This window comes from Micrasema longulum, unplaced genomic scaffold (assembly GCF_059751315.1).
Source record: "Micrasema longulum isolate JH-2025_06_02 unplaced genomic scaffold, ASM5975131v1 h1tg003356l, whole genome shotgun sequence".
NCBI classification, from domain to species: Eukaryota; Metazoa; Arthropoda; class Insecta; order Trichoptera; family Brachycentridae; genus Micrasema; species Micrasema longulum.
In genome coordinates this window covers 5008-26485 of record NW_028280431.1, presented here as the reverse complement: position 1 = coordinate 26485, position 21478 = coordinate 5008, and the positions used below count along the sequence as shown (strand labels likewise).

At 34.7% G+C, this 21478-nt stretch overlaps 1 protein-coding gene across 1 annotated transcript; it reads right to left on the bottom strand.

Annotated features, from left to right (window-relative positions):
- Positions 1–6149: 6149 nt before the first annotated feature.
- LOC148270831 (steroidogenic acute regulatory protein-like) lies at positions 6150–21201 on the bottom strand. Its single transcript, XM_088242159.1, has 7 exons — positions 20999–21201; positions 15939–16021; positions 14515–14648; positions 13326–13484; positions 12124–12177; positions 9192–9318; positions 6150–6408 (listed from the first exon to the last, which is right to left on the bottom strand). The coding sequence occupies exons 2-7, from the start codon at positions 16018–16020 to the stop codon at positions 6179–6181; spliced, it is 786 nt and encodes a 261-aa protein (XP_088098285.1). The 5' UTR covers position 16021; positions 20999–21201; the 3' UTR covers positions 6150–6178.
- Positions 21202–21478: the final 277 nt, after the last annotated feature.

The window sequence follows — 21478 nt, the reverse complement described above, 5'->3', positions numbered from 1 at the left end:
TGTTATGGTGACCTAATAAGTAAATGCAACTCGTGTTTTGGTTTTTTGTTAGGGTTTTTTTATGACGCCACTTATATTAGGGTTCGACTGGAGTCTTTAAGTGCGGATGTGCCTCTTATAATTATTTTCAGCGACAACCAATGTGTACGTCTCCCTTTGTTTCCGCTCGACAAAAGAAAAAGAGGACAAACGTCGCGTTTAGATTTTATTACACACTGGTTGTTCTGTTCGCAACCCGATTTCTAAAATAAGATGCAACCCGATTTCTAGAAACAGGACGTGCGAATTGAAGAATTATTTTTTCCAGAAGTACTTTGAATAAATAATGTTAGTTTATCCAGAGAATGCGCATCTTGAACATATATCTTTTAATATTTTACCGTTTTTGCTTGTATTTGTAATTTTTAATACTATGTAAATGTTATTTGTGTTTTTTTTATACTTTTTTTAGCTTGTATACATAATTTCAATACGTTTTTGATAAAAAAAAATTAACTTGTATTGGGTGTGTGCATATTTTGTTAATTAAAAAAAAAGATTTTATTTTGTACTAGTTCAGTGTGTATATATAATTTTCTTTCCCAGATTGCATAATGAAAACATCATTTTGAATTTATTTCCATGCCTAGAATTCTGTTTATTTTGTTATTTTCAAGTATTTTTCATACCCTTTTTAATTTGTAGTACTCGTATATCATAATTTAAATTTTTCTGCTTTTGTAAATAATATTATGGTTCAAAATTAAAAATAATGGTCAAGACATATGTGATAAACAATTTATAAATTAAATATATTTTCAATGTTATTATTAGAACACACATAACAATATGTATGATATGTGTGCCCTACTTTAAGATTTAAATATAAAAAAAATAAAAATAAAAATAAAAACGTTTGTAAATAAATTTGTTATCTGTATGTCCCTAAATGAGTTTTTTTTTAAAAAAACTCCTTGGGAATATTGTATATAATTATGTATAATATGTTTTCAATTTAATAAAAAAAATATTTAAAAAAAAGATTTATTGTTTTGACACCGCCTATATTTCAACGGAACATATCAAAGTCTTAATGTTTTTATCGGTACATTTTTATTATTTCGTCATAATATAATTATTGAAGTGGTCACTAGTCACTATGTACAATCCTAATCTCGTATATGGCCTCATTATCACAACTTCAGTTTTCACGTTGACACGTGCGCTGACACACGCGTTGACACATGCGTGGTCAAGGATTGAACCGTGCCCAGACAAGTCACTGTACATTATTATCTTATTTGGACAAAGATGAACTGCAATTCTCGGTAACAAAGGTCTACGATGTACGCGAGGGAAGCCATTTGCTGATGAATGTCGATAAATCCAATGTGATGGTTTTTGAAAGAAATTAAAGTATGACTAAATGTGAAATCACTGTGAATGGGGTGGGGTTATGCTAAAACAAGTAGAGGAATTTGTGTATCTGAGAAGTATGTTCACTAGGGACGGAATGACTGAGAAAGACATCGAAAGGTGGGTGAGTGCCGGGAACAGAGTGAACGGTGCACGTAAATCGACCTTGGCAAATAAATGTTTGTCACAAGAGGCAAAATTGGCAGTTCACAACGGAGTCCTGGTCCTGGTCCCGTCCCTGATGTATGGGAGCGAAGTATGAACTTGGAAAAACAGGGATGAAAGGAGGCTGAATGCTATCGAAATGCAATCTCTCAGGCGAATGTGTGGCAAAACTATGTACGATAGATGCACAAATCAACAATATTTTGAGTTTGTCCTAATTTTTGTAGACAAGGACTGGATTCAACTCCCTGGGGAGCTGTTTATATTAACATATTACAACAGAGATGAAGAACATTTAAGAACACAGTGTGTAAAGTGGCCACTTAAACCAGCCATTGACAGGTCATAAGCCCTGTAGATGCCTAGACTTCCAGATTACCTTTTCTTAAATGTTCTTCATCTCTGTTGTAATATGTTAAGATGCACAAATGTCGAGATCCGTACCTTATGTAAGGCTGAGACAGGCATTATCGACTCGAGCTCCGCGCTGGTTCGGACATGTGGAACGAATGGACAGCGAAAGAACGGCTAAGAATATTTACAATGCGAATGTTGATGGATGCAGAAATAGGGGTAGACCGAGAAAGACATGGCACGACCAAATCCAACACATACTTGAAGATGGACATGCCAAAAGTCGGAATAATCGGCGCGCGTGCACGAGAAGATGTATGAATGTAAAAGAAGCGAGATCTGTATGCAAAGATAGAGTGATGTGGCGTTTTATCCTCTCTGCCTACCCTTACGGAGAAACGGCGTGATGGTTTGTTGTTGATTTTTCATGCCCATAAGGCTTTTACCAGGGGCGAATCGTCCATATAATCGATTATGCGCAGCTTACCACTATATTTACCTATCGATTATAATGTTTTATAGTAGTTTTAATTATGGGAGAATAAATAAAATAATCTATATCTTTATCATAGAATTAATCCGTCTAACTTCTTGACTTCAGATTCTGCCTCTTTTCATCTCTGACGTTCTGAGCAGTTATTTGGTTTTTCTATTTAGTTTTTCTACTTGGTTTTTCGTATTTTTATTTTCTATCTATCCTCGCCTCTGTTGTATACACCATGATTCGGTCTGACACACGTTTTGTATATCCGAATTATGTTTCCAACAATCACGCGTTTATTGTACTATACGACATTTCTTAGGCATCCAGATGTTTACTAACTGAGATGGATATGTTCTCATCATCACTATGGCGGCATCATCTGCATGGCATGTGGTGTTAATGACCTTATCTCATGTGATGTTAATGACGGATGGTAGCCTGCTCGACGGAAAAGTGGGAACGGCATTCGTTCCTTTTGAGAGTGATAAAGAATTACCAGGCAGAACATTTAAATTAGATAATTTCTTTTTCGAGAAGAGAATATGGAAGTCTAGGCATTTACAGGGCTTATGACCTGTCATTGGCTGGTTTAAGTGGCCACTTTACACACTGTGTAACATTCACCATTCTGCCCATGTTTGAACATCCACATTTCGTCAACTCTTCCATCTGTTGACTTTTGTGTAGTGAAAGAGCTGAAACCTTTATCACGTCTAGTAGGCGATTTGGTTCAGCCGGATGAATCTCACCCACGTGATAAAGGTTTCAGCTCTTTCACTTCACAAAAGTCAACAGATGGAAGAGTTGAGGATATGTGGATGTTCAAACATGGGCAGAATAGTGAATGTTACACAGTGTGTAAAGTGGCCACTTAAACCAGCCAATGACAGGTCATGAGCCCTGTAAATGCCTAGACTTCCATATTCCCTTCTCGAAAACTTTTTGCCTCTCTGTTGAAATAAATTTAAATATGAACAACTCCCTAAGGAGGAAATCCAGCCAGTCTGCAAGCATTTGGACATAATCAAACATTGTAGATAATTTCTGCTCAGTTTTCCAGGCTGAACTACTCGCAATACGAGAAGCTCTCGAATGGTTATTAAAGAAACCACCAGAGAGATGGGTTATTGCAAAAATATTATCAGATTGCTGTTCGGGCGTTCAAGCTATAACAGATACTCGGTCGGTAAATCCATTCATTGTAGATATTCAGAGTAAAATTAAGCATCTAAAAATAAGAGGGATAACCATTCAAATATGCTGGATAAGAGGACACGCTGGTATCGTAGGAAATGAGAGAGCGGATGAACGAGCAAGAGCCGCAACTTGTAAAAGAACGGCACCTTTCTTCTCAGAATTTCCCCTTAGCTTTGCTAAACGCTGTATAAAATAAAATACGCAGCAGCGTTGGGAGGATCATTACCGCGCTTCTTCTACACAGCTTACCCACCACATACCGCACACCGCATCTGAGGACATAAGTCTCCTTGGCGGTGCCCACATACACGGAAAATTTGCTCGTTGTCAAACGAGAAAAGCTGCCCGAAGGAGCTCTCTGTAATCTGGTAGCCTATAGAAAGAAATCCAGAAGTCCATAATATGTACTTCATTGGATTGAGAAGAGAGGGAAGTGAATTCTTCACTGACTGGGATTAAATTGATTGGACACGATCAATTCGCCGAAATGATTACAAAACTTTTTAAAAGCCTTGAAATTCTTTTTAGAAGCCACCAGATCTGTATATCCGACAGGACCTATAACAGGGCCACGGATAGTAGCGAGAAGCTCCATTCGGTAATCATAGAGAAGGGGAAAGGGACAAGACCACAGGATGTGTTCAGAAGATTGGTTAGGATATCCGCAGCAGCACGAAGGAGAGTCAACAATATTAAAAACAAATAATTTTTGATTAAATTTACCATGACCTGATAAAAACTGCGTAGTCCAGTGATCGGGGATAACCCGAGAAGATTAAGCGCTGACGGATTGAAGGAAAAAAAAGAAAGGTAACCCTCCCCGAAGAGGAAGATTCCCAGCGCTTCTTCTACAGGTCAAATCACTAAACCCAACGCTGGCTGATGCAGCAAACTTCCGTCGTCATCACCAAAGTACCTTCGAAACGACCCAAATTTTTACCGGACACGGAGCTATGAGAAGTTACCTATATAGGTTTAAATTAAGGAATGATGACTATTGTCCATGCGATGATATTTCTTCACAGAGCATAGAACATCTGTTATTTCAGTGCCCATTTTTCAGTTTACAACGCCATAATCTTGGAGCAGAATGCAGGAAAGATGGAATATCCTCAACAGATATCCACACTGTAGTTAAAAGTAGTTATCACGCGCCATTGTTCTTGAACTTTGCAACAATGGTGATTGGACTCATACAGGTAACAAACCAAAATCAGTGATCGAACATCCCATTTCCAAGACAAACAAAAACTTTTTTTTTTCCGAGTACCTTAGCCTTGTACATGACACGTAAGGCTACTAAATACAGGGATCCAAATATATATTTTTTTTAAAAAGACCTTATCTCCCTTAGTGGATTCGCTACTTTTTTTTATTCTTAAAAGCGTTTTTTTATATATATTTATTCTGCTTGTGTAAGAAAAGGTTTTAGGCGTATATATTGTTGTGCTATATTTAGTTATAAAGGTGCTAAACTTGCTTTGTTTCTTTGTTGTTCTCAATATGTGTTATTTTCTAAATACTTATATTATTTATGTCCCGAATTGAGTTGCTGTAACTCCTAGGAATGTAATTCAATGTATTATACTAGTAAAATACTGTGTGTTATATGATTTATAAATAAAATAAATAAATTAAATAATAGTCCAGAAACCGCATACGAACATCAAACAGAAGGCGACTAAACTACTCATAAATTAGATTTACGTTTTGACCCATTAGTTTCTTTGTAGACGTCGCTCAGTACGCAGCTCCTAATTTGAATTCAACTACGCCGTGTTGTGTTCTTTTAAAGTGTAGAAATACTGGTAGGATTTCTAAGAAACATGATGGAATCACATTTCATGTGTAATTAGCAAATTAATGTGTATGTAGCAAATACATTACTTAAAAATTGAATTATTTTTCCATCTGTCAGATTGTCGAAGAAATCAAAATGGACATTTCATTAGTTTTGGCAGGGTAGTAAATTTTTTTACCCTACTTTGCTCATCTAATGAGAGAACTAATAAAAATTGTACCTCGCATCAAACAACTCTGTGGTGGATATTTGACTGACATTATTTTTAAAACATAAAATATTAATTAACGTGATATAAAAATATCCATTTAATGTAAAATTAAATTTGTTTTATATTTTAAGTTCAAAGTTCATTAATTCAAATACTCTTATTAAATGACCCTTTACTTATCTACTCTGTTGTGTGTCAATCAATATTTCCGCGTGCACAGTAAAATTTTAGAGAAATTAACAGATTAATCCATAAACCACCGTGCAACATTACACGGCGACATCACGAATGCGCGCGGCGAAAGTGGGGCAAAGTGTGGAGATTTTTGGACACAGTCCGATGTATTCAAAAATGATTATACGCTCCTACTGGACTATTCTTAATTCTATGATCTTTATATATTTGATTCCTCTTTACGTGTGATGTCACTGAACTCCTAAACGGCTTAACTGATTTACGTGCAGTTTTCCGAGAAATGTAGATCTTTGCGCTGCGCGTGTTCGTGGATATTAAAATTTTCAATCAAATATGTAAAAAAAAAGTTAGAAGCATAAATCTTTATTTCATCGTCCTACCATGGTCGCATTCGGCGAAATTGCATGAACAAAAAAATGGAAGGATAATTTTTTTGCTTAAAAAAGTTTGTTTTTGAAATGAAAGAGTGACTCACAACGTTGGGCAGTCGCCTATCAAACCGGGGGCTGCCGTCGGGACTCTCTGTCGGACTGTAGAAGTCCCCTACGCTGGTCAGGTCGCTGGGGCCTAATCTGGGCCCCACGGGAAACAGGAGGGGTCCCGAACCTTTAACAAACCACAAAACATCATTATTTATTATTATTATTGAGGAATAAACAAAATTATTTTGCAACATTATTTTGGTACGTGTATTTGTACATACACTTCAATATCAATACATAGATGGCGCTCCAACTCGCTTGTGAATGGTTTCTCGTTTAGTAACATATATACAAAAATCAAAAATGTTACCTGTGTGGATATTCGCTAATAAGCGGAATGGGGAATGTTGTAGTACCTACTTAAAGTGGCCACTTAACCCAGCCAATGACAGGTCATAAGCCCTGTAAACGCTCGAATATCCATAATCCTGAATTTGAAAAAATTCTACCTCATCTCTGTAGGGATATAAATAAAAAAATATTTTGTTTTATGAACCACTAATTTATTGTCACAATCGACTAGCTTTGGCAACTCACGTTGCCCTCTTCAGGGTTATATAGTGACATGCCATACTATTAGACTAAGTGGAATAATCGTACAAATCTTCGAAAAAAGTATCTGTTCTTCCCCCAAATGCGGTAGAACAATATTTTTTTTGACTTTGGCAACACCGATAAACACATATTTATAAATAAAGCCACTGCTTGTCCCTATTTTTTTATCTTCTGTGACTATTTATGACATTTATTGGCGGTCAGGGTTGTGTAGGGTGATTTTTAACAAAATAATATTTCAACAGAGATGAAGAACTTTTAAGAGAAGGTAATATAGAAGTCCAGGCATCTACAGGGCTTATGACCTGTCAATGGCTGGTTTGAGTGGCCACTTTACACACTGTGTAACATTCACCATTCTGCCTATATTTGAATATCTATATTCCTTCAATTCTTTAATCTGTTGATGTTTGTGAAGTTAAAGAGCTGAAACCTTTATTTATGCGAGAGATTTATCAACTCAAAATCAGACAGCGGAGAGACTATCAATCCCTCTCACTTCTGTTCACTGTACTTCATAGTCCTAACGCTCCAATATACCTCCGTCGACGCTTATCAGTTCATAATTTACCTCTTCGTTCTAATTCTCAAAGCACCATCTTAATTAATAACCAACCACAATTCCTCTTTCTTCTCTAACCCATATAGTGTCCATGCGGCTCGACTGTGGAATCATCTCCCATCCACCATCAGAGATGTTACTACAATATCTCTGTTTAAATCACGTCTGAAGAAACATCTCCTTTCTCTTCCTTAATCTCTCCTTTCCTCTTTTTTTTGCTTTTTCCCATTGAGTAATAGTATTGATTTAAGGTAATTTATATACAAATACCTTGGAGTAATAATGCGTGAACCTATAGAGAAGCCCTATCACTATGTTTCATAGAACACAAGCGATGTTGGTTAGCAACAAATTGGTGGAGATGTTGTTTTGTTTGACAACAAACACATAACTCTTGTCCGTCTGTGTTGTTCTTGTCCCATAGAAGGGAAATGGTAAATTACAAATCTAAATAGTAGACTAACTCAAGAGAACCACGCGCCGACCACGCTCTAGGACCCGTTTCGTCTGCTTTAAGGTCTGTGAGATTGTTAGGACGATTAAGGTCTTTGCATAGGATTGTTTCTACTGCTGGTATTAAGAAAATGGTTTTTGCGAGGAATTCAGTACTATGACGAAAAGTAATTTCACCTGAGTTCAATAGGGATCATGTTAGGATCTGGGTTAGGATTTTGCCGGTAGTGTCTTGATAATTTGAAGTTCCACTGTGATTTGTTATGGATACATACTGTTTTTCTTCTGTTGATTGAGCGCATGTTGTATAGGGCAAATTATTCTCATGTTTCCTATATGTATTTGGGTTTCGTGTCGTTTGATTGATTTGTTTGAATTACTACGTTCTTCTTCCTTTCCGATGCGGGATCTGGAGCGTGCGGCCGCGGTCTCAATTTGGAACTAACACTGTATTCCTCCACTGTAATACTGGGAAATTAGAAAAAGGTGATTGTGCTGACCATGTGTATTTGATTGATCACAAACTGACAATACTGGATGTTGGATATGAGCTTTCTATACAAAATTGTTAATAACGTAATTGATAGCCCAGAAATTGTTAGAGGCAACGTAATTAACTAATCGGGTTGTGGTCCCGTGGCTAGTGTCTCGGACTCACGGACCAAAGAATTCGAATCCCACTCTACCCCAACTTGATTCCATTTTCTAATAGTGAGTTATTTATAACTCGTTGAAAATGGCCCTCAAAATTAAATATTTGGGTAAATCATAAGAACGCAAATATTTCTTTTTTAAAAAAAAAAAAAAATTTCCTCTTTAGGGAGTTATTTATATTTAAATTTATTTCAACAGAGAGGGAAAACATTATTGAGAAGGAAATATAGAAATCTAGGCATTTACAGGGCTTATGTACTTATATTTTACTTCACAAAAGTCAACAGATGGAAGAGTTGAGGAAATGTGGATGTTCAAACATGGACAGAATGGTAAATGTTACACAGTGTGTAAAGTGGCCACTTAAACCAGCCAATGACAGATCATAAGCCCTGTAAATGCCTAGACTTCTATATTCCCTTCTCAATTATGTTTGAATATCCTCTCTGTTGAAATAAATTTAAATCGCTTGTGTTCTTTGAAACATAGTGATAAGGATTCTCTATAGGTTGACGCATTATTACTCTAAGGTATTTGTACATAAATTATCTTAAACTTACTTAATATCCAATAGTAATAGAATGGTTTTCCTTCATTTGGGCTCCTCTATAGCTTGGCGCATTATTACTTTGAGTAAAAACCTCATTTACAAACAAATAAATAGGAATTGAATCGGCAATTACCAGATCCGGAGAACAACTGCTCCTGGGGCAGCACCTTGCAGTCCAGTAGCCAGGCCTCGGCCCAGCACAGCGAGAAGGAGACCAGCACGAGCAGGACTTGGAACACGGGCTGCGCGGTCCCCAGCCACTGGGCACCGAAAACACAGCGATTAATTCATACCGGGGCCTCGATCTTCTCAGGGAGATAAGGACGTCATACCTTGGCGGTGCTGGTGGATTTTTATAAGCTGGCGCGTGCGCTACACTTACGCGCATACGCATTGCGTAGTATCCGTGAATAAGCGCATGGTATGACATCGCATGGCATACATATTATGAAAATAATCTCTCTCTCTCGCGCTCAGACGCGCTTATGAGCGTGACATAGACAACTATTGCTTTATTAGTTGCTAATGATATGGTAATACGATATACACACAGTTCTGCCCCTATTTGAACATCTATATTGAAGGGGTGAAGTGCTCTCCCGAAACTGTAGTAGTGTTAAATTATTATGAAAATAAAACTTTGTTATTAGTGTTACACAATTTTTATTACAATATTTGAGTTTGTACAAATGTTCGTAGACAAAAGACTGGATTTCACCGCCTCGGGAGTCATTAAGATTAACAAATTACAACAGAGATGGAGAATACCTTAAATAAGGGAATATGGAAGTCTAGGCATTTACAGGGCTTATGACCTGTCATTGGCTGGTTTAAGTGGCCACTTTACACACTATGTAACATTCACCATTTTGCCTATGTTTGAACATCCATATTTCTTCAATTCTTCCATTTGTTGATTTTAGTGAAGTTAAAGAGCTGAAACCTTTATTGTTGCGAAGAGAATCATCTGACTGAATTATTTCCCATACTAGGCAACGCCTGAAAACAATTGTAATTTGTAAATCTTAATGACTCCCGAGGGGGTGAAATCCAGTCTTTTGTCTACGAACATTTGGACAAACTGAAATATTGTAATGAAACCAACTGGTCCAAGAAGAAATTGAAAAATTGAAAAATTGTTTTGAAAAACACTATTTGAAATATAACCTTGTATACTCGTATTATAAGCAAGGTAAATAATAAAGCAACTCCCATATAAAAAAAAAATTTAAAAAACTGACATACAACGAGCATATAGATAATACAGTAAATAAATCACTGAAATTACTCAGCTTCATTAACAGAATATCCTCTGATTTTACTAATGTCCGTACAATCAAAACTCTTCATTGCTCGACTGTTCGCCCTCTTCTAGAATGTGCCTCCTAGAATAGTGGTCTGGTCTCCATTATACGTCAATCGCATAAGTCACATTAGTCCAACATCGCTTGCTTCGAAAAGTAGCGTGGATGCTTGGACTAGAGAGAGGTCATTATTCTTATGCTGATATAGAGTCAATGTTCAATATTTATAGTCGACAAAAACGTAGAACTAATATTGACTCCATATATATGTTCGGCATACTAAATGGTATAATCGTTGTTCCATCATTACTGGGACAGGTAAAATTATATATTCCGACTCGTAGGTCGAGAAACAATGAAGAACTGTTTATTGATCAGCATAGAACAAATCATGGCCTTAATTCTTCAATGACCCGTCTTTGTCGTATTGTTAACTCGAGACAAGATAATCTGGACTTTTCTGGTTTAAGTTCACAGCGGTTTAAACGAGCACTCAATAAATAGTCCAGATCTTGTCTCGATGTCCCTTATGTTTGTCAATGCTTCTTTTCTTATTTTTTTAACGTTTTAAACTATTCTTTTATTGTAATATTTAAACCCTATGAATTGTATACATGGACAATGTCCGTTAATAAATAAATAATAACTTTAATATCTCCATAAATATACTAGATGATGGGCTGACATTTTCGGTACTCGTTCGTTCCACAACATTTTTTTGATCAAATAATTAATGCTCATTGGGAACATAAAAAGCGTTTTATCTAAAATCGGAGATATCACCAATACAATAGAAAGTTTACCAATGTGTCGCATGTTGCATTCAAAGTAAAAGAGTAATTCTAATATATAATTGTCTCGCACACTCTTTACATCTCACTCTCGATACTACGGGTATATTTGGGAGCGAGAGAGACACTTTTTATACGTCAGCAATGTTTCTTGTACTTCTCCCAGACGCCTGTTAGCTGCGTTAGTAGTTTCCCGACTTTCGTTGGGGGCGGTTCTTTTGCGCGCACTGACAGCATGAATTTATGTTTTTAGCAACTAGATTAAAAATGTCATCACTTTTGACTTCAACTATAAATAATTGAAGCAAGTGCCGATAAATATTACACTTTTACGATTTAAAATCTCTCTTTGTTTGCGTGTGTAGTGACTACACAGCACCGTAACGCGCGGATGTTTTCAGGACAGTAAGGAAAAGGTTAAAATAGTGAATATTCAAACATAGAATTGATTAAGTAAATGTCAAACTCTGATCTTCTCCCCATCAGGGGTGCACTTTATTTAAGAATACGATTATCAAAAATGTATTGAATGTCAGTTAATATTATTTTAGTATTACCAATCCAGTAAAAAGTAATAAATGGGTAGAAATTATAAGGAATTTAAGGAAATAATCCGATTGGGACCCACTAAAAACAAATGCTGTTTGTAAACATTCAAATATATATTTTTTTTAATACTAAAAAATAACATCCTATTTTTTAAGTATATGCGTTCTCGTCAAATGCAGCCCTGTGGTCTATAAATAAAACATTTGCGCTCCTAACTCTTTTCTATTTAGCAAATTGAAGATTTTAAGATCTATAAATATGCCCATGCCAAAGCTCGTCATTTCTCAAAAAACCAGTAGTTATTCGGTCTATCGAGGACACACACACATTGCCTTTTATATATATTAGATGAATATTGTAATAACATGTGTATTTTATTAAATAAAGACTATAAAAATAATAGAGTAAATATTTGACTCACCTCAAATATAAATACTTTGGCTATTAAAAATGTGCACGTGCCACTTGTAGTCAACTGAAATGGAAATAAATATATTAGATAACAAATGGAGCATAGGGCACCGCATTGGTACACAAAATATAATCAAATTCAACCAACAATGTCATACATATGAAAAGATATGAAAAAAAAAAGATAATATTGCCAATGAGAAGAAAAACCGCATCAAAGCTCATTGTACAATAGAGTAGGCCGATGATGTAAGAAGTTTTTTATTTTATTAGACATGAAAGTGAAAGGGGTCTAAAAAGTTGCATTTTGGATCACATTGAATGTAAAAATTATTAAAAAAAATATTCCATACTGCTTTTAAAGTTTTAAAACTACCGAAATGCAAACAGTTTACACTCCACGCAACTGATTCTGTTGAGCGCCAGGCGAATATTGACGAAAGCAATGGCTCATTAAAACAATGCTACCCATTTATTACACAACAAAGTGCAACTCACGCCCTTAGATGTTTATTTAATAAGGTTTAATGCACATTATAACATTTAAAAATCGAAAATAAGTCTCGCTGCGGCATTCAATACAGACTGTAGGCGAGTCATTTTGTTCATCGGTAGACCTGCGTAGACACCATTACAATAATCGACTCTAAATTGACAGGCGGCATCAACTGGCAAATTTTTGCATATGCATTTAATGTATTTATTTATTTATATATATACGCCCAATGGGCATTTTTAAGGACATATTTATACACAGAAAATTATTATAAAGGAAAGTAGAAAGACACAATGGTACGGTATATAGTAGACTCGGTGGGAGTGGAAGCGGGAGAGAGGTGTTTATAATTGAATTTGATTCAGTGATCGTTTGAGAGAAGACAACTTGTTATCAAAGAAATCAAGACTGGTATGTTTGTTGGCAGACCTGAGAATTCTGGGCACAGGGGAATGAAAACCATAGTTAGTTCTATGGTTATCGGTATGGAAGAGTAAGTTTTGTCTGAGGTTTCTAGTTGGGATATTTAGTTTATCGAGCTCAGTAGTTCAGGCGCATCAAAGAGCGAGTTGAGAATTTTAAGTAGGACTAGAAGGTCGGATTTATTGAGATTTTATTTATTTTAATCCCAGTGGGTGAAGAATTCACATCCCCCTTTTCTCAATACGATGAAGAATTTGAAATTGAAAATTTCAATTTTGGATTTGTGTACTCACGGCTACGACAGTCCAATGGTCGAACTTGAAGGCGGCATAAGCCAGCAGCAGAAGTAAAAACCGGATGGCAGCAGCGCCGACGACGTCCAACATGGAGGTGGCAATCTTGTACCCGATCACTTCTTTCTGCCACATGTCTGCTATGGCTTCGCCCGTCAACTGAAACGAGAGGAAAAAATATGCAGTCGAATTTATTTGCAGTGCGCATTTATAGGAAATACAAACATTTAATCCAAATGGACAAACTTTTGTAAATTGACCACGGAAAAATTGTACTGTATCTCACAAAACCAAACAAATTCTACTGTATTTAAATTTATTTTAACAGAGAGGGAGAAATTTTTGAGAAGGGAATATGGAAGTCTAGGCATTTACAGGGCTTATGACCTGTCATTGGCTGGTTTAAGTGGCCACTTTACACACTGTGTAACATTCACCATTCTGCCCAAGTTTGAACATCCACATTTCCTCAACTCTTCCATCTGTCGACTTTTGTGAAGTAAAAGAGCTGAAACCTTTATCACGTGGGTGAGATTCATCCGGCTGAACCAAATCACCTACTAGGCAACGCCTGAAAACCAATTTTTCAATTTTTATACTTCTTCTTTTACCGGGTAGTAATTCAACAATGTTTGATTATGTCCAAATGCTTGCAGACCGGCTGGATTTCCTCCCTAGGGAGTTGTACTTCACAAAAGTCAACAGATGGAAGAGTTGAGGAAATGTGGATGTTCAAACTTGGGCAGAATGGTGAATGTTACACAGTGTGTAAAGTGGCCACTTAAACCAGCCAATGACAGGTCATAAGCCCTGTAAATGCCTAGACTTCCATATTCCCTTCTCAAAAATTTTTCCCTCTCTGTTAAAATAAATTTAAATATGAACAACTCCCTAGGGAGGAAATCCAGCCAGTCTGCAAGCATTTGGACATAATCAAACATTGTTAAATTGTCCTGTATCTCATAAAACCAAATCAATTGTCCTGCATCTCATAAAACCAAACAAATTGTACCGTTTGTCATAAAACCAAACAAATTGTACTGTATTTCATGAAACCAAACAAATTGTTCTGTGTCTCATAAAACCGAACAAATTGATTCTTGTTCCGACGATAAAAATAATCGATAATATAAGAACTAATGCAATGCCCTGGAAACAATTGCGCGACATAGTTGGCGATAGTCCTTACCATGACGGAAATGAGCCAGAGCAGAGCGGTGAAGAGGAGGTCGAATGTGCAGAAGAGACAGAAAAACCGACGCACGTCCGATATACGCGGTCGCGTACGGGCATTCTGTCCCAGCAAACTCACGTTGGAATTACCTAGAACAATTGAGTCCATTTAACATTTGAGGGTATTGGAAGCAAACTTGGAAATCTCCATTGAAGGAGTACTGAGATATTTGCGAAAAACTTTGAAAAAAGAATTGTGAGATTTGTAATTATGCTTCACCAACTGAATGGAGAATGCTAAGTTTACGGTGTCAAGTAGTGTCATTAAAATCTGTTTTTGCAAGATTTAGAGACAGTTTTGAATTACGCTATTATTTCGGTAGGTAGGTTTTTATGCATAGTTTATTTTGGCATCAAGATGTCATTTTTTCGAAACAAATATCTAATTCCCTACCATCAAACATCAAACCTGCATTCTACACAACTAATAATATAGGAACATTGTTGAAAAATCACAAAGTCCATAAATATAATAAATCTGGGATATACCAATTAAATTGTAATGATTGCGATTCAATCTACATTGGAAAAACTAAAAGAAACTTTTATATTAGAACCACAGAAATATAGTAATTTATAATTTTATTATTGTTATCAAAAACATTTTTCTCTTTGTGGTATGACATTTTATACTTATTTGTTTATAAATTTGTATAAATCACTTTAATTTGATAAAAAAAATTTAACCTGTATTGGGTGTGCGCATATTTTGTTAATTAAAAAAAATGATTTTATTTTGTACTAGTTCAGTATGTATATATACATACATGTAATTTTTAAACTTTTTCAATTTTCTTTCCCAGATTGCATAATGTAAACATTATTTTGAATTTATTTCCATGCCTAGTATTCTGTTTATTTTGTTATTTTCAAGTATTTTTCATACCCTTTTTAATTTGTAGTATATCATAATTTTAATTTTTCTGCTTTTGTAAATAATATTATAGTTTAAAATTTAAAAACGTCTTTAAAAAAACTGTTATCTGCATGTCCCTAAATGAGTTTTTTTTTTAAAAAACTCCTTGGGAATATTGTATATAATTATGTATAATATGTTTTCAATATAATAAAAAAAAAAAATTTAAAAAAAAATTATTACACTTTGACCGGTTTCGAGGTTACTACCTCATCGTCAGGAATTTAACTAACTAAGCGAGATCTGTATGCTAAGATAGAGTGATGTGGCGTTCTATCCTCTCTGCCTGCCCTTACGGGGAAACGGCGAGATGGTTTGTTTGTTGTTGTTCAATAAATACTGTTTTTATAAATAAAAGTCGGATACGGAAATTAACTTTTTGTAGGTTGCCTATAAAATAAATCACCGCTCGCCACTGGTTTATGCTGTAATGTAAAAATTAAATAAAGAATTGAAATAATTACCCAGCAGTTGGCGGGAAAATGAGGAGTTACTGGCGAGTAGAGACTCGGCCACCTCTCTGTAGTAGTCCCTTTGCTGCTCCATTCTAGAACACACCACATATATTCTTCAGCCAACAAATTTACTCGTGATATCATCGGGTTTTTTGCACAAGCACAATCATCTCCCGTCCACTACTATTATTACTACGGATAACTTATATAGCGCCATTTTCGTGAGGGCGCTTAACATAGTGATTCTATGGATAAATAAATTTAATTGAAGCTTTTAAATTTGTAATTTAATTAAAACAATTTATCAACAATATTTTGAGTTTGTCCAAATTTTTGTAGACAAGGACTGGATTCAACTCCCTGGGGAGCTGTTTATATTATCATATTACAACAGAGATGAAGAATATTGTTGATAAATCCACCTGGTCCATGAAGAAGTATAGAAATTGAAAAAATAACATTTTCAGGCGTTGCCTAGTATGTAGGTGAAATAATTCAATTTGATGAATCTCACCGGCATAAATAAAGGTTTCAGCTCTTTAACTTCACAAACATCAACAGGTGAAAGAATTGAAGGAATATAGATGTTCAAATATGGGCAGAATGGTGAATGTTACACAGTGTGTAAAGTGGCCACTTAAACCAGCCATTGACAGGTCATAAGCCCTGTAGATGCCTGGACTTCTATATTACCTTCTCTTAAATGTTCTTCATCTCTGTTGTAATATGTTAAGATAATGTTTAATTTGGTTTTACAGCATTTTAGTCAAATAAAATATAACGCCACAAAATACTTCGCAGTTTTTTATTATAGTATACAAAGTGAAGTTGGTTGATTTGTCATTAAAATTTATTACTAGATATGTAAAGTTATTGTTTTTATTTCCTATCATTTGTATAATGTATTGAGTTTGTCTTTAATTTCTTAAGGGCAGTGTATATTATAATGTACCAATTACTTATAAATTGATTGCTTCCCTAATTAAAAACCCCACCGCACGCCCCCGGTAGATACCATTACAATAATCGGCTCTAGACACTACAAACGCATTTATTAATTGACGGGCGGCATCAACCGGCAATTTTTTGCATATGCATTTAATAATAACACAAGAATTAACTTATCGTTCTACTCATTATCAGAGATGTTACTGCAATATCTCTGTTTTAATCACGTCTGAAGAAACATCTCCTTTCTCTCCCCTAATTTCTCCTTCTCCCATCGAGTATTGAACAGGGTAATTAATATACAAATACAGTCGTATTAAAATTTATTTCAACAGAGAGGGAAAACATTTTTAAGAATGGAATATGGAAGTCTAGGGCTTATGACCTGTCATTGGCTGGTTTAAGTGGCCACTTTACACACTGTGTAACATTCACTATTCTGCCTGTTTGAGCATTCACATTTCCTCAACTCTTCCATCTGTTGACTTTTGTGAAGTAAAGAGAGGACATGGAATGATTAAAATGAATTAATTTTTTTATGTATTTCACAGTTTTAAAATGTACAGAGTTTCTTTGTTTCAGGTCCCGACTAGCTAGGAAATTCCTGTGTTTAGGAAGGACCTTATTTTTTACATGTGTTTTTTTTAATCTATTATTTCATTAAATGATGCTTAATAAATTCAAAGAATAATAATAACATATGCAAAAATCAATATAAATATAAATTACGAGCATATAGATAATACAGTAAATAAATCACTGAAATTACTTGGCTTCATTAACAGAATATCCTCTGATTTTACTCATGTCCGTACAATCAAAACTCTTTATTGCTCGACTGTTCGCCCTCTTCTAGAATATGCCTCCTAGAATAGTGGTCTGGTCTCCATTCTATGTCAATCGCATAAATCACATTGAATCAGTCCAACATCGCTCGCTTCGAAAAATAGCGTGGATGCTCGGACTAGAGAGAGATAATTATTCTTATGCTGAAATAGAGTCAATGTTAAATATTTCTAGTCTACAAAAACGTAGAACTAATATTGACTCCATATATATGTTCGGCATACTAAATGGTATAATCGATGTGCCATCGTTACTGGGACAGGTGAAATTCCATATTCCGACTCGTAGGTTGAGAAACAATGAAGTACTGTTCGTTCATCGATCAGCACAGAACAAACTATGGCCTTAATTCTCCAATGACTCGTCTTTGTCACATTGTTAACTCGAGACAAGATCATCTGGACTTTTTTGGTTTAAGTTTACAAGAATTTAAACGAGCACTAAATAAATAGTCCAGATCTTGTCTCGATGTCCCTTATGTTTGTCAATGCTTCTTTCTTTTTTAAAAATGTTTTAAACTATTCTTTTATTGTAATATTTAAACCTTATAAATTGTATACATGGACAGTGTCCGTTAATAAATAAATAAATTAGAAAACATGCAAGTAATAATAATAAAAATTGAATCATAAAAATAAATTAGAAAATATAGCATTAATAGTAAAGAAGTGAGACATAATTATTATAAAATAGAAAATTTACCGATAATAATAAAAATTGAAGCATAAATACACATTTGAAAATATAACATTAGTAATAAAGAAATTAAACAAAAATATAAATTGGAAAACATACCGATAATAATAAAAATTGAAGCATAAATATAAATTTGAAAATATATCGTTAGTAATTAAAAATTGAAGAACAAAAATAAATTACAGAATATACCATTTATAATTAGAAAATTAAAGATACGTGTAAATACTAGTATTCATAATAAAAAAAAATATAAGAAAATAAAATAAAAAATAAAATTTTTAAAAAAATATAAGAATCATTTGTAAATTATTTATTTATTTATTTCGACGGCTTACGCTTTTGACAAAGTATAAAATAATATAGAAAAACAATTATAATGAAACAAAACACCTACACAAGTATAGAAAATATGGATACATAAAATAAAATCATCAGAAAATAAAGACACAATCAAGGAAAATAAATAAGAAATTATAACATGGATATGCCGCAAATTAACAATAATTAAAGAGTTTAAATATAAAAAGTATCGAAGTAACAGAGGCGATGTATCATAGCACAAACAGTCAAACAAGTATAACACTTTTTTTTTTTTTTTTATACGCCTTCACTCGTTTGCGAGTGATTTTGGAAGTATAACACTTGGTACATTTTTTAAATTTAGAAAAGAGGTGATTAAAAAGTATTGATTTTAATTTGTATAAAGATACATGAAATAAATCTAAGTTTCCATGTTTGTTCGCTAACATGTGGAGCCGTGGACTAGGTGAGTATTCGGCATAGTTTGAACTATGCAAATCAACAGCGAACGAAGTATTTTGTCTCGTCCCACGCTGTCTCACAAAAAAATTCACACAATTTAAAAGTTCGGGACTGTCAAGAACATTATTGAATAACTTGAAAAGCAGCACTAAATCTGAAATTTCCCTTATATATAGTTGGATAATTTATAAAGCGCCATTTTTGTGAAAATCACCTCAAGGGCGCTGTACAATAAATAAATATCTCAGTACGTCTTGCAGCTACAGAGCGCATGGACGGTTGGGATTCTAGTTCCTCGTTTTCAATTAAGATCAATCAAAAATTATAATAGATAGGAGCTAGATTACAGGACGTCTTGCAGCTACAGAGCGCATAGACAGTTAGAAATTTAGCCCCCATTTACACATTTTAAAAATTGACAAATAAATTTAGTGTATTAAAAAATAATAATAATATGAATAGTGAAAAGGAGTAAGATTACAACACGCCTTGCTGCTACTAAGCGCATAGACGATTGGAATTCTAGACCCCGTTTACAAAATTAAGGTATTTTAAAGTTGATATATTAAAGCTAGATAACCAATCATCGTGCAGCTACAAAGCGCATGGATGAGAGGAATTCCAGCAAAGTTAAAACAATATCAATAAATTTATAAAAAATAGAGTATAGTAGTAAATTGGTCAAGTGTTCATACCAAGAAGTAAGCAATAAAAAACTAAATAAATCAAACACTGTTTCAACTCCATGGTTAACAAAGGGAGATAGATGTCCGAAGAGAAGCTTTTGTAGACAGTAGGTAGATATCGTCGCCATGTGGCCCGCTGGCTGCTAGATAGTTTCTGGAAACGCAAGTGTGTAGTACTACTCGTATTATGCCTTTTGTTCCAATGACTCGGTGTCCATTTTGGTCCGTATTATTTCGTTTTATGAGACGCAACATTCCTGTTCAAATTCACTTCATTACATGAATATTACACAAACGTGTATATTAGAAGGCAGATATTTTCCACTTTTTCCCTTCTATCACTAATACATATTAATTTTAACTGCTTCATTAAACATTTATAGTTTCGCTCTTCGATTTGGATGTTTTATTTGAAATTCATAAATCTTAAAAACCTGTGTACCTTGATAAATAAGATTGTGTAGATAAATAAGATTGATGAATAAGATTGTGAATTTCCTGGAGAGACCACATTACAAATGAGGAGGTTCTCCAAAGAATCGAAGGTGGAAGGCACCTGCTCAGGACCTTGTCCGAAAGGCGAGCGAGATGGATCAGCCATGTAATACGTCAAGAAGGCCTCCTGCGTGTCATAATGGAGGGGATGACCGAGGGGACAAATTCTAGGGGATGCCCACGCCGAGAGTACCTGGAGGACCCATTAGAGGACGTGCGCTGCTCATCATATGCTGACTTTAAAAGAGCCGCACAAGACAGGGAGGAATGGATGAGAAGAATGAATGTAATTGCTGCCAGCCAATCCCAGGATTGAGACCAGAGAAGAAGGTTTGTAAAAATAAAACAAAGTGGTTAAAAATAAAGTTGTTTACATTCATTTTATTATTACGAATAGCCACGGAGTTAGAGCCTCAAATATAATTATTTTTATATTTTTTCAAATTATTATAACCTATTTTTTTAGACAAACGCAAGTCCAGATAATTTTAGTAAAACGTTACAACGAAACAAAGAAATGGTCGCAAAATCCCGATCTGCATATTTCTTGAAAGTTGACATGTTTGCACTTAAAATAACTTCAAGATAAGATATATATTATAATGTCAATGACACATCGAAGGGGCGACATACCTTTGTAATGTTTTTTCTCGTATTTTCGAGGTCTAGTCCTTTAGGAAAATTCCTATCATTTGGATGTTCCCTTTAAGAGACCATGGTGATTCATTTAAACACGGCCAAAACGAAGCCGATTTAATACCGACATAAAGAAATAATATAACACAATAACAATTCTCAGCTGACAAGTAAACAAATTTGACAATTGACCATAGATTAAATATGTTTTATCTACAATTGTCAGTGTAAGAACAGAAGGGATTCAGATATCGTTCGAATAAAAATATTCAATCATTCGAATAATGTACGAATACACAGAAACCTTTTGAAAAATAGTTTTTATTAATTTTATTTGGAGGTTCAACGAGGATACAGAAAATATATTCAATTTGTAAGTAAGCATTCTTATTGCTATTATTTGTTATACGAAGACAGCCTTTGCTGACGCCCCTATATCTCGTGTACTGTTTTTTGTCTGCGTTGTTGTTGATTCAA